The sequence below is a fragment of the Seriola dumerili genome, unplaced genomic scaffold (genome assembly GCF_002260705.1).
Source record: "Seriola dumerili isolate Sdu_G_001 unplaced genomic scaffold, Sdu_1.0 BDQW01001323.1, whole genome shotgun sequence".
Taxonomy (NCBI): domain Eukaryota; kingdom Metazoa; phylum Chordata; class Actinopteri; order Carangiformes; family Carangidae; genus Seriola; species Seriola dumerili.
The window spans coordinates 381,348-395,689 of NW_019175578.1; the positions used below are offsets into that span (position 1 = coordinate 381,348).

Below are 14,342 nucleotides of genomic sequence, written 5' to 3' on the forward strand. Positions count from 1 at the left end.
CCTGGTATTTCTCTGCCTCTCAGTCCTCACTCTTTCCCCTCTCTCACCCATCACCCCCCCCCCCCCCCCCCCCTCCCCCCCCCCCCCCCCCCCCCCCCCCCCCCCCCCTCCGTATCCCTCTCTCCCCCTCTCTCGTGCTCCCCCACTGTCCGTCTCTCCTTGTTTCTATGTATCTATGTCTCTATATCTATATTTAAACATCTATATCTATATTTATATATCTATATCTATAATACATGTTTATCTATATATCTTAGTGCAGTCATTTAAGAAACATCTGTAGATAAACAATAATCAATAACAGACAGGTCAATGAGGAAAATAACATAAAAGCAGAAAAAAAAAGTTGTTAACCATGTCCTTTAACCTACAAGGCCAATATTCAATGTACCGTTGGTAGTTGGGCCGATGTGAGGAAGTTGTTGAACAGTTGTAGCAGCTGCCAGAGGAATAATAGTCGTGACAACACCAATAAAAATAAAAGCAGCAGTAACAGAAGTAGTAACTTTTGTAGTCGCAGCAGTGCAGTAGCGGTAGTAGTTGCAGTAGCAGTATTGCAGTAGTATCTGCAGTGCTTTGGTCCGTCCATTGAAGTATTAATTATTTGGAATAATTATGAACAGGAACATTAATGTGTATTATGGGTAATGACCTACTGGTTTTTACTTGAGTAAAACACATTACAGTCAAGTGCAATGCTCAGAATAGTTTTGAAAGTATTTACATTTTGCCTAATTAATTCCACTTTGTGCAGTTTTAATCCCTAAGCCTTTTTTTTTTTAACTGTTTCTAGATAATAAAGATTCAACTAAATATTTCACTCTTAGTCTAATTCATATGATTAATATACACTGATTGAATGTGATGATTGGTGGATCTGCACAACAGTATTTAAAGTCATATCAGCACCTGGAGCAGCCACAACATTAATATGCAGCCTATAGTAAATGATGTATTAAATGAATCATTTTTACAAGACTGGTTGTACTTTTAAAAATGGCAGCTCCACTGATACAGTCGGAGCTGCAGCAGTGGTTTTAGAAATAACAGTTGCTTGGGTCGGTTTAGTCAGTAAGTAAGTAAGTAAGCTGCGGACATGACTGAGATGACAGTGTGCTGGACTGCACAACTTATTAAAGGATTAAAGCTATAGCCTACAGTGTGTCCGTGTGTCCGTGTGTGTGTGTGTGTGTGTGTGTGTGTGTGTGTGTGTGTCCTCACGTGAGGGAGAAAGTGACAGGTTTAACATGAAAAAAAACTTGTGTGGACAGAATTTGCTCCATATTGAGATAAGACACACTCACTAACACAACAGAGGGTTGTCTATTGTTTCCATCTGAGCCAATTGCAGGCTGAATATTTTCAAAGCTGATGGACCAATCAGCGCGCAGCTCCGGACACCTTTCGCCTCCCACTGGTCTATAAAGGCAGGAGCTCCGGCTGCTGGACGCGCCGCTGGCAGGATAAACGCCTTTCTTCACCGCCACACTGGTGTCAGGACTCTACGGCTGATTTCTTTTCTCTTTTCAAATTCTGCAACACTCTTGACTGGATATTAATTTGTTTTTGTACAACTAACATGGCGGACAGTAAAGTAGAAAGCAGCGGGGAACTGAGCGCCAAGGTAAGGACGAGAGAAGAAGAGATAAGGACACAATGCTTTTCCTAACTCCTTCCTCCATTTATAACTGTATTAGTAATTTGCCTATTTTAAGCTCAGTGTCGACACAAAAGAAGACCTTCCGTGTATTTAACACTATCTGAAATCTTTATCTTATGGGTGTAGTACATTTTGACATTAAACTCTGCACTGTAACAGTGCATTGAGATGAAAGGTGAAGCAGCTGTGAGAATGGATGAGGAGTGGGGAGAAAAGAGAGAATAAAGCAGCTTCCTCGGCGGGTTGAAGCCTGTGGATCCAGACATGAGGAGATGGGAACATGCCTATCTGTCATTTCACTAACTAGATTTACGGGCTCCATAGTTGCTCCATCCAGGTCTCTTTGGACGGAGCTCTGTCGACAAACTCACTGAAAGATTTGCCAGTGGAATCGGCTGAGTAAATAAAACCTTATCAGCTGTTGTGTGGAGCTGTCAGAACCAGTTTGATTTCATGAAATAAAGACTTTCATTTTCCATTAACCACGCTGCTGCCGCCCACTGAGTGTTTGGATGCAAAACTGTGAAGGCTTGTGAGAAGGAAACAGCTCCAGCAGCTTTTTTTGGGGGTTTTTGTTTTGTGTTTTTAAATGTTAAATATTGTTTTGTATAAAAAAAAAAAAGATGAGTGCTCATATCTTGTGTCACGTGTTTCGGTGTGCACGTGCATGTTCACACAAAATTTAAATTGCATGTTAAATAAATTGTTATTTCGAGGGAGTTTTTTTTTTTTTTGTTCGGACCTGAGAGCTGTGTGTTGAGACGCGGACTAACACACACGGATAATAACCACTCCGTCAGCTCAGTCTCATCAGGTTGTAACTAATCTGTGACGTGACTGAACAATAATCTTATAGTTTATTCATCTCGAGCTCCGGTCCATCGCTGGGAGCGCGCGCTCGCGGCTCATGTGTTTATTAGTGTTATTGTCTCCGTCGCGCGGAGGGGCTTCAGCGGCGTCTCCCTCTTCGTTATCGCCGTCCTCGATTGGGTTTCCTGAACTGTACCTGCTGCCTGCGCGAGTGTGAGGATGCCGAGGCGGTTATTGTTGATTTCCGCCCCCCCCCCCCAGTTTTGTTTCAGAGCTGCCACTTACAAAAATAAAAGTCTGTCTCTTTGAAACACGAGGGAGCAGGTGACAGGTGAGAAAGAGTGGGTCGGAAGTATAGGACTTATAGTTTTATATATGTGTATATACCACAGACCACCGAAAACCCCCGCCCCCCCCCCCCCCTTTCTCTCTCTCTCTTCTGTTACTTGAAGCAGCTGGTGCGCGAGGGGCAGGGCTCGTGCCTGGCTCACTGAGCCGCGCGTGCAGCAAGCCGCAGGGGGGCGCGAGGGGAACAGACTGGTCTGCAAAAAAAGAAGACGAGAGAGGCAGGATGTAAACCACTCAGCTATAGATAGATAGATCGATAGATCGATAGCGTGTACATACAGAATGCAGGTGAGAGACAAAGCTTGAGAAATTGTCTGTTCCTGTTCATAAAGAATTTACAAAAACTGCCCTCAGGAAGACGCTGTAGTACGGAAGAGGATTTTTATTTTAAAATCAGAATTCTGAGAAAAAATTTTAAAAAATTCTCACGTGGCCCTTATCCTCTTCAAACTATAGATCCTCAACAGCAACCAAGAACATTTACAGAAAGACCTTTACACCAAATGCAATAACTTTATTGAACTCGTCATTCACACTGGAATCATATCCGTTATTGTTGTTCGTACTGTGCACTGTGTTTTATTATTGTATTTATTGTTTGTGAGTCACAATGATCTGTTTTCACCAGCCTGTGAGGCCAAAGGTCATTTTTTTTTATTTGTGGACAATAACGATTACTATTCTTATTATTATGTTGATTATAAGAGAGTCTGGTGGAAAAGATCAGACAGTAACTGGATGCTGTGATAACCACACAGGCATGTAAGTGAAGTTAGAGTGACTGACGCCTGCTCTTCATGTAACAGTGAGGTAGTCCTCTGTATGGACAGGTAGCAGGTAGTTGTGGTGAATGTGTAGGAAGCCTGACTGCTGTTAGACAGCAGCATGGTGCCCAGGAAGCTTGTCTGTGTAATACCATCATACACAGGCAAGGCAGATTGATTTGTACAGCACATTATCATAGACAGAGGTCATTTAATGTGCTTAAGAGAATTAAAAGAAGTAAAAAAAAAAAAAAAAAAAACCACAAATAAGTATCAATCAGTATAAACACAGTGTTGTTCAGTGAGTGGAGGCACTGCTGTGAGGAACTTTGTCAGAAGACATTTACTTGTTTTGGCACCTGATTAGCTGACAGAGAATAATCAGCCCGTGTGCTGCTGGGAGTTGCAGTCTCTGCACCAGGCTCCGCTCTGACTGAAGGTGTCAGGTTTCAGCCAGTAGGAGGTGGGAGGGACTTAGAGAGAACTGACCAATAGGAGGGCTGAACTGTAAACTACCACCTGACTGTAAAAGGCAACTTGCAGCCCAGCTCGGAGAATGTGAAGAGGATGGAGGGGAAACACCTCTGAGAGTTTCCCTCCTTTTTCAGCAGAACACAGTCACACAGCTCAGCTCGAAACCAAACCAAGACTTTCTCACCAACTTCCTGTTTCCCTACTGGAACTTGAGTAAACTGCATTTATCGAGTATACAGTAGTTCATGTGGTTTATAAGTAGGGGTGTGTGTTAATGAAACTATGTGTTCTGTGTCTTTTATTGCTTTGTTTTGTTTTTATGTTTGTACAACAATTTGTAACTCTGTTTTGAAAAGTACTATATGAATGAAGTTATTATTATTATTATTATTATTATTATTATAAAAAAAAGTTGGATGTGGGCCACCAACATTTTTTAGATTTTATTCATGTGGGTTGGAAAAGGTCGGGATCCACTGCTCTTGATATCAAGCTCCTAATTTTTCAATTTCCATGTAAAGTATTACAGCAAGAACTTTTGAAATGCTACAGGTCAAACAGCTTCATGTAAATCAATATATATATGACACATATTCTCTAAATGAATCATCTGCATGTCACAAGAATAAAAAAACAACAACAATATATTTGCCATATACTGTATTGGATATAATATGTTGAAGCTGCGTCTACTTTATGAAAATGCTGTTCCCTGCTCTACACAGAGGATGAACAGAGTGCAGTCAGACAGCTTGAGTACACAGCCAAGAGAAAATACACAAAGACAATACAAAGTTTAGAGAAACACTGAGGCGTGTAAACACTTTGCAGAGAGAGCTGAATGTTGACCCTTCACACTCATCACTAAAGTTCATCCTGAAAACATGGAGATCGTCCTGCGTCCTCAGATTTGGTCATTTTCTTTTGTCCTTGTGTTGTTTACACTACACTACATTCATAAAGATGGTCACTTGTTTATAAGATTATGTTTGCTTCCAGGAGCTGAAGGAGAAGAAACAGACCGAAGAGGCCGAGAACGGAGAGGAGGCCGCTGCCAACGGCAAAACCGTAAGACGGCTCCTCTTGTTTCTCGCTCTGCTCGCAGCACACGATTGGTCCCTGTCTCTCAGCTGCTGACGAATCTAACTCTGTGTCACCCTGTCAGGACGAGGAGAACGGCGAGCAGGAGAACGAGGTAGACGAGGACGAGGAGGACGTGGGAGATGAGGACGACGACGAGGATGCAGAGGGTACACACACTCTTTATTATGGATGATGTTGCCAGAAAAAAATTATATATATATATATATATATATATATATATATTAGAACTGATGGTTGGTTGTTTGTCTGCCAAATTAACAATCACCTTCACTGTACTTGTGAAAGCAGCTGAATTTTCATAACAGGAATTCAAATAACACTTTGACACTGTAGCAGCTCTCAGACATAGTTCACAGTCACATTGGTGGCAGAGTCTGAAGTCTGATTAATGGCCGCTCTCTATTAATGTAACTGCTGTTGCTGGAAATGATCCTGAAGGGAAGTGAAGTCCTGGTTACAGGGGAATGTTTCTTTGGGACTGGTGCAGCAGCTGTGTGCTGTGTAACATGTAAACACTGTGCTGTTGCGGAAGCAGGACTACAGTCAGGAGATCAGAAGGGTCGGTCTGCCGCCTGGTGGCCAGACTGTGCAACTGCACGATGTCTCGGACTGAACCGACATCAGTAAACTTATAACTTCAGTGAAGGAGTGATTGTTTTTTCATTTAAGAAAAATTTAAAATGATGACGATGAGATTTTTGTTGGTCTTGTACCAAACAAACATGTTTCCTTCACGTCTGGAGAATATGATTTGTAACAACGTTGACACACATTTTTACCTTTATCAAAAAAATTGCAGTTCCTGTGATTTGGATATTGCACTTGGCCATATTGCAATTTTGATTATATTTGGATGAATGGTGCAGCCTGAGCTGAGAGTTAAACCATTTAAACTTCATTATATTCGGTTTCTGTCAGGAGGTTAAATATTTTGAGCATCTTGGAAAGTCAAATGATGCAACTTCCTGTTGTTGCTTTCTTATTTAATTCAATTTAAACCAGGAGAACATTTTTGTTTTTAGTGAGTGAAGAAAAGCTAGATACAACTAGAACTAGATAATATTGGATATATTATATATATAGATCGTGATATAACATAAATAACACGATGCAGAAATGAAAATTTCACGTGAGCTTGAAAAAAGAGAATTGTCCACATTAATGTCACAAAGTTATGCTTCGTGCTGTTCAGACCCTGGTTTACAGCTGAACCACAGAACCACAGCGGTGTGTGTGTGTGTGTGTGTGTGTGTGTGTGTGTGTGTGTGTGTGTGTGTGTGTGTGTGTGTGTGTGTGTGTGTGTGTGTGTGTGAGAGAGTCTGTTTGGCAGAGTTGTGTGTTTTCCTGTCGTGACTAATGGAGACTGAAGAAGAACTCACGCACACACACCACACCACACACACACCGCTGTGGTTCTGTGGTTCAGCTGTAAACCAGGGTCTGAACAGCACGAAAGCATAACTTTGGACATTAATGTGGACAATTCTCTTTTTTCAAGCTCACGTGAAATTTTCATTTCTGCATCGTGTTATTTATGTTATTCACGATCTATATATATAATATATCCAATATTATCTAGTTCCTACTTGTATCTAGCTTTTCTTCACTCACTAAAAACAAAAATGTTTCTCCTGGTTTAAATTGAATTAAATAAGAAAGCAACAACAGGAAGTTGCATCATTTGACTTTCCAAGATGCTCAAAATATTTAACCTCCTGACAGAAACGAATATAATGAAGTTTAAATGGTTTAACTCTCAGCTCAGGCTGCACCATTCATCCAAATATAATCAAAATTGCAATATGGCCAAGTTGCAATATCCAAATCACAGGAACTGCAATTTTTTTGATAAAGGTAAAAATGTGTGTCAACGTTTGTTACAAATCATATTCTCCAGACGTGAAGGAAACATGTTTTGTTGGTACAAGACCAACAAAAATCTCATCGTCATCATTTTAAATTTTTCTTAAAAATGAAAAAACAATCACTCCTTCACTGAAGTTATAAGTTTACTGATGTCGGTTCAGTCCGAGACATCGTGCAGTTGCACAGTCTGGCCACCAGGGGCAGACCGACCCTTCTGATCTCCTGACTGTAGTCCTGCTTCCGCAACAGCACAGTGTTTACATGTTACACAGCACACAGCTGTGCACCAGTCCCAAAGAAACATTCCCCTGTAACCAGGACTTCACTCCCTTCAGGATCATTTCCAGCAACAGAAGTTACATTAATAGAGAGCGGCCATTAATCAGACTTCAGACTCTGCCACCAATGTGACTGTGAACTATGTCTGAGAGCTGCTACAGTGTCAAAGTGTTATTTGAATTCCTGTTATGAAAATTCAGCTGCTTTCACAAGTACAGGTGAAGGTGATTGTTAATTTGGCAGACAAACAACCAACCATCAGTTCTAATATATGATATATATATATATATATATATATATAATTTTTTGTCTGGCAACATCATCCATAATAAAGAGTGTGTGTACCCTCTGCATCCTCGTCGTCGTCCTCATCTCCACGTCCTCCTCGTCCTCGTCTACCCGTTCTCCTGCTCGCCGTTCTCCTCGTCCTGACAGGGTGACACAGAGTTAGATTCGTCAGCAGCCTGAGAGACAGGGACCAATCGTGTGCTGCGAGCAGAGCGAGAAACAAGAGGAGCCGTCTTACGGTTTTGCCGTTGGCAGCGGCCTCCTTCCGTTCTCGGCCTCTTCGGTCTGTTTCTTCTCCTTCAGCTCCTGGAAGCAAACATAATCTTATAAACAAGTGACCATCTTTATGAATGTAGTGTAGTGTAAACAACACAAGGACAAAAGAAAATGACCAAATCTGAGGACGCAGGACGATCTCCATGTTTTCAGGAATGAACTTTAGTGATGAGTGTGAAGGGTCAACATTCAGCTCTCTCTGCAAAGTGTTTACACGCCTCAGTGTTTCTCTAAACTTTGTATTGTCTTTGTGTATTTTCTCTTGGCTGTGTACTCAAGCTGTCTGACTGCACTCTGTTCATCCTCTGTGTAGAGCAGGGAACAGCATTTTCATAAAGTAGACGCAGCTTCAACATATTATATCCAAATACAGTATTATGGCAAATATATGTTTGTTGTTTTTTTATTCTTGTGACATGCAGATGATTCATTTAGAGAATATGTGTCATATATATATTGATTTACATGAAGCTGTTTGACCTGTAGCATTTCAAAAGTTCTTGCTGTAATACTTTACATGGAAATTGAAAAATTAGGAGCTTGATATCAAGAGCAGTGGATCCCGACCTTTTCCAACCCACATGAATAAAATCTAAAAAATGTTGGTGGCCCACATCCAACTTTTTTTTTTATAATAATAATAATAATAATAATAATAATAACTTCATTCATATAGTACTTTTCAAAACAGAGTTACAAATTGTTGTACAAACATAAAAACAAAACAAAGCAATAAAAGACACAGAACACATAGTTTCATTAACACACACCCCTACTTATAAACCACATGACTACTGTATACTCGATAAATGCAGTTTACTCAAGTTCCAGTAGGGAAACAGGAAGTTGGTGAAGAAGTCTTGGTTGGTTTCGAGCTGAGCTGTGTGACTGTGTTCTGCTGAAAAAGGAGGGAAACTCTCAGAGGTGTTTCCCTCCATCCTCTTCACATTCTCCGAGCTGGGCTGCAGTTGCCTTTTACAGTCAGGTGGTAGTTTACAGTTCAGCCCTCCTATTGGTCAGTTCTCTCTAAGTCCCTCCCACCTCCTACTGGCTGAACCTGACACCTTCAGTCAGAGCGGAGCCTGGTGCAGAGACTGCAACTCCCAGCAGCACACGGGCTGATTATTCTCTGTCAGCTAATCAGGTGCCAAACAAGTAAATGTCTTCTGACAAAGTTCCTCACAGCAGTGCCTCCACTCACTGAACAACACTGTGTTTATACTGATTGATACTTATTGTGGTTTTTTTTTTTTTTTTTTTACTTCTTTTAATTCTGTTAAGCACATTAAATGACCTCTGTCTATGATAATGTGCTGTACAAATCAATCTGCCTTGCCTGTGTATGATGGTATTACACAGACAAGCTTCCTGGGCACCATGCTGCTGTCTAACAGCAGTCAGGCTTCCTACACATTCACCACAACTACTGCTACCTGTCCATACAGAGGACTACCTCACTGTTACATGAAGAGCAGGCGTCAGTCACTCTACTTCACTTACATGCCTGTGTGGTTTCACACGCATCCAGTTACTGTCTGATCTTTTCCACCAGACTCTCTTATAATCAACATAATAATAAGAATAGTAATCGTTATTGTCCACAAATAAAAAAAAAATGACCTTTGGCTCACCGGCTGGTGAAAAACAGATCATTGTGACTCAAAACAATAAATACAATAATAAAACACAGTGCACAGTACGAACAACAATAACGGATATGATTCCAGTGTGAATGACGAGTTTCAATAAAGTATATTGCATTTGGTGTAAAGGTCTTCTGTAAAATGTTCTTGGTTGCTGTGTGAGGATCTTAGTTTGAAGAAGGATAAGGCCACGTGAGAATTTTTTTAAATTTTTTCTCAGAATTCTGATTTTAAAATAAAAATCCTCTGTCCGTACTACAGCGTCTTCCTGAGGGCAGTTTTTGTTAAATTCTTTATGAACAGGAACAGACAATTTCTCAAGCTTTGTCTCTCACCTGCATTCTGTATGTACACGCTATCGATCTATCGATCTATCTATCTATAGCTGAGTGGTTTCATCCTGCCTCTCTCGTCTCTTTTTTTTGCAGACCAGTCTGTTCCCCTTCGCGCCCCCTGCGGCTTGCTGCACGCGCGGCTCAGTGAGCCAGGCACGAGCCCTGCCCCTCGCGCACCAGCTTGCTTCAAGTAACAGAAGGAGAGAGAGAGAGAGGGGGGGGGGGGGGGGGGGGTCGGTGGTCTGTGGTATATACACAATATAATAAACTATAAGTCCTATACTTCCGACCACTCTTTCTCACCTGTCACCTGCTCCCTCGTGTTTCAAAAGAGACAGGACTTTTATTTTTGTAAGTGGCAGCTCTTGAAACAAAACTGGGGGGGGGGGCGGAAATCAAACAATAACCGCCTCGGCATCCTCACACTCGGGCGCAGGCAGCAGGTACAGTTCAGGAAACCCAATCGAGGACGGCGGATTACGAAGAGGGACGACTGAAGCCCCTCCGCGCGACGGGAGACAATAACACTAATAAACACATGAGCCGCAGCTGCGCGCTCCAGCTGAGGCAGACGGACGCTCGAGATGATATAAACTCATAAGATTAATTGTTCCAGTCACGTCACAGATTACGTTACAACCTGATGGCTAGACTGAGCTGACGGAGTGGTTTATTATCCGTGTTGTGTTAGTCCGCGTCTCAACACACAGCTCTCAGGTCCGAACAAAAAAAAAAAAACTCCCTCGAAATAACAATTTATTTAACATGCAATTAATTTTGTGTGAACATGCCACGTGCACACGAAACACGTGACACAAGATATGAGCACTCATCTTTTTTTTTTTTATACAAAAACAATATTTAACATTTAAAAACACAATAACAAAAACCCCCAAAAAAAGCTGCTGGAGCTGTTCCTTCTCACAAGCCTTCACAGTTTTGCATCCAAACACTCAGTGGGCGGCAGCAGCGTGGTTATGAAAATGAAATCTTTATTTCATGAAATCAAACTGGTTCTGACAGCTCCACACAACAGCTGATAAGGTTTTATTTACTCAGCCGATTCCCACTGGCAAATCTTTCAGTGAGTTTGTCGACAGAGCTCCGTCCAAAGAGACCTGGATGGAGCAACTATGGAGCCCTAAATCTAGTTAGTGAAATGACAGATAGCATGTTCCATCTCCTCATGTCTGGATCCACAGGCTTCAACCCGCGAGGAAGCTGCTTTATTCTTCTTCTCCCACTCCGTCATCCCATTCTCACAGCTGCTTCACCTTTCATTCTCAATGCACTGTTACAGTGCAGAGTTTAATGTCAAAATGTACTACACCCATAAGATAAAGATTTCAGATAGTGTAAAATACACGGAAGGTCTTCTTTGTAGTCGACACTGAGCTTAATAGGCAAATTACTAATACAGTTATAAAATGGAGGAAGGAGTTAGGAAAAGCATTGTGTCCTTATCTCTTCTTCTCTCGTCCTTACCTTGGCGCTCAGTTCCCCGCTGCTTTCTACTTTACTGTCCGCCATGTTAGTTGTACAAAAACAAATTAATATCCAGTCAAGAGTGTTGGCAAGCAATTTGAAAAGAGAAAAGAAATCAGCCGTAGAGTCCTGACACCAGGTGTGGCGTGAAGAAAGGTTTTATCTGCCAGCGGCGCGTCCAGCACCGGAGGCTCTGCCTCTTTATTAGACCAGTGGGAGGCGAAAAGTGTCCGGAGCTGCGCGCTGATTGGTCCATCAGCTTTGAAAATATTCAGCCGCAATTGGCTCAGATGGAAACATAGACACCCTCTGTTTGTGTTAGTGAGTGTCGTCTTACTATCTCAATTATGGACAGAGATTCTGTCCACACAAGTTTTTTTTTCATGTTAAAACCTGTTCACTTCTCCCTCACGTGAGACACACACACACACACACACACCACACACACAACACACAGCACACGGACACACGGAACACCTGTAGGCTATAGCTTTAATCCTTTAATAAGTTGTGCCAGTCAGCACACTGTCAATTCTCAGTCATGTCGCACTTACTTACTGAGCTTACGTGACTAAAACCGACCAAGCAACTGTTATTTCTAAAACCACTGCTGCAGCTCCGACTGTATCAGTGGGAGCTGCCATTGTTAAAAGTACAAGAGCCAGTCTTGTCAAAAATGATTCATTTTAATACATCCATTTACTAATAAGGCTTGCATATTAATGTTGTGGCTCACTACAGGTGCTGATATGACTTTAAATACTGTTGTGCAGATCCACCAATCATCACATTCAATCAGTGTATATTAATCATATGAATTAGACTAAGAGGAAACTATTTAGTTTGAATCTTTATATCTAAAACAGTTAAAAAAAAAAAACGGCTTAGGGATTAAAAGCTGCACAAAGTGGAATTTGTTTGTTCCGTAATTGGCAAAATGTAAATACTTTCAAAACTATTCTGCGCATTGCCACTTGACTTAATGTGTTTTTACTCAAGTAAAAACCAGTAGGTCATTACCCATAGATAACATTAATGTTCTGTTCATAATTATTCAATATTAAATACTTCAATGGACGACCAAGCACTGCAGATACTACCATACTGCTACTGCAATCTAACCGCTACTGCACTGCTGCGATACAAGTTACTACTTCGTTACTGCTGCTTTTATTTTTATTGGTGTTGTCACGACTATTATTCTCTGGCCAGCTGCTACAACTTTCAACAACTTCTCACATCGCGCAACACAACGGTACATTGAATATTGGCCATTTGTAGTTAAAAGGACATGGTTCACAACTTTTTTTTTTCTGCTTTTATGTTATTTTTCCTCATTGACCTGTCTGTATTTGATTATTTGTTTATCTACAGTGTTTCTTAATGACTGCACTAAGATATCATAGATAAACATGTATTATAGATATAGATATATAAATATAGATATAGATGTTTAAATGATAGATATAGAGACATAGATACATAAAACAAGGAGAGACGGACAGTGGGGGAGACGAGAGAGGGGGGGAGGGGAATACGGAGAGAGGGGGGGGGGTGATGGTGAGAGAGGGAAAAGAGTGGAGGAACTGGAGAGGCAGAGAAATACCGGAGGAGAGACGGTGGGAGGGGTTGAGAGGAAATGGGGAGAGGTGTGGTGGCGTGTGAGAGGCACAGACATGTAAATCTTGTTAGACTGTTCCTTGTTTCCTGTTTCTGTAGTGTCCGCATTCTTCAACACAAAAACTAGACAATAAATATGACATCAAACACATAAAAAAGAAAAATACAAATTAATAAATCACATAAAAGTTAATTTGAAAAAGGAAACACTTTCTTTCATCGATTTTTCTTTCATACCAATCGTGATAAGAAACAGAGAAAACGGCGCTGTTGTTTCAGTCTCACCAACAGGCGCTTTCAGAGTCACACATATGGCGTCGCGATTGTTTGAACACGTCACTGATTGGTTGTGAACTGGGATGGAACATAAAGCTGACGCTTTGCGCCCGATGAGTGGCTGATACGCTGCCAATGCAGCCGGAGCAGGCTCGTGAAGTGGGCGGGCGTTCGGCTTAAGTAACAGCAGGACGAATCAGAGGCAAAGCGGACCGGCTACTTCAGAAACAAAGTACTAAATAAACTAAACTAAACTAAACTAGACTAAACCGAACTGAACTAACTAAACTAAACTAAAACTAAAAAAATTAAAAAAACAAATAAATAATAATAAATAAATAGTAATAATAAATATAATAATAATAATAGAAAATTAAATTAAATTAAAATTAAATTAAATTAAATTGTGCCCAATACGCAATGTAATCATATATTGAATATATATGACATATAAAAATAAATTTATGTAAAATTTATTTACTAGGATATGCAACAAGCCTATTGATGTATGTGTGCTCTTATTGTAGACATGTTAATATAAATAATATATCCATCCCAAAGCCTGTTAGTATATGTTGATATTATTTATATTTCCCAGAATAGGAAGATAGACAGTTTTTAAAATGAATTGAGAAATTATTAAGAAAAAAACATACATTAAGCATATAAGAATTTTTAATATGGATGTTGTTTTAATAAACTTTCATATATAGATTAAATTATTTATTTTATTTATAATTTATTAAATTATTTATAATTAAATATATATCTTAACCATATATTCATCATACAGAATATTTTAATACATGTACATAAACAAATTTGCTTATTTCATATATGTTATAACTTATATTTTACACACATTTCTATGTGGGTGGTCTTGTGTCAGATTGTCAGCTGCTTGGATCCGGTTGTCCACTTCAGGTCGATGAACCTTGACCCCCTCCAGTCGATGAATGTGAGTTTGTTTTGGTCTGCTGTTCACAGAACGGAGGATGTTTGTCAGTTTTTGTGGTGTTCAATCAAGTCCTCTCGCCGAGGGTCGCCGTGCTTGTTTTTACTGGTGTAGTGATCCACAGATGTCACGCTGTGATGTCACGTGTGATGTCATGAT

The 14,342-nt window shown here is 40.5% G+C and overlaps 1 protein-coding gene across 1 annotated transcript in view; it reads left to right on the plus strand.

Moving 5' to 3' along the window:
* The first annotated feature begins 1,434 nt into the window (after positions 1-1,434).
* The window catches only part of LOC111238448 (prothymosin alpha-A-like), a 15,744-nt gene continuing 2,836 nt past the window's right edge, over positions 1,435-14,342 (plus strand). Inside the window, exons 1-3 of the mRNA XM_022767958.1 lie at positions 1,435-1,624; positions 5,056-5,124; positions 5,222-5,306. Of these exons, the coding sequence (XP_022623679.1) occupies positions 1,580-1,624; positions 5,056-5,124; positions 5,222-5,306 (199 nt within the window). The 5' untranslated portion in view covers positions 1,435-1,579. The remainder of the gene's footprint in view (positions 1,625-5,055; positions 5,125-5,221; positions 5,307-14,342) is intronic.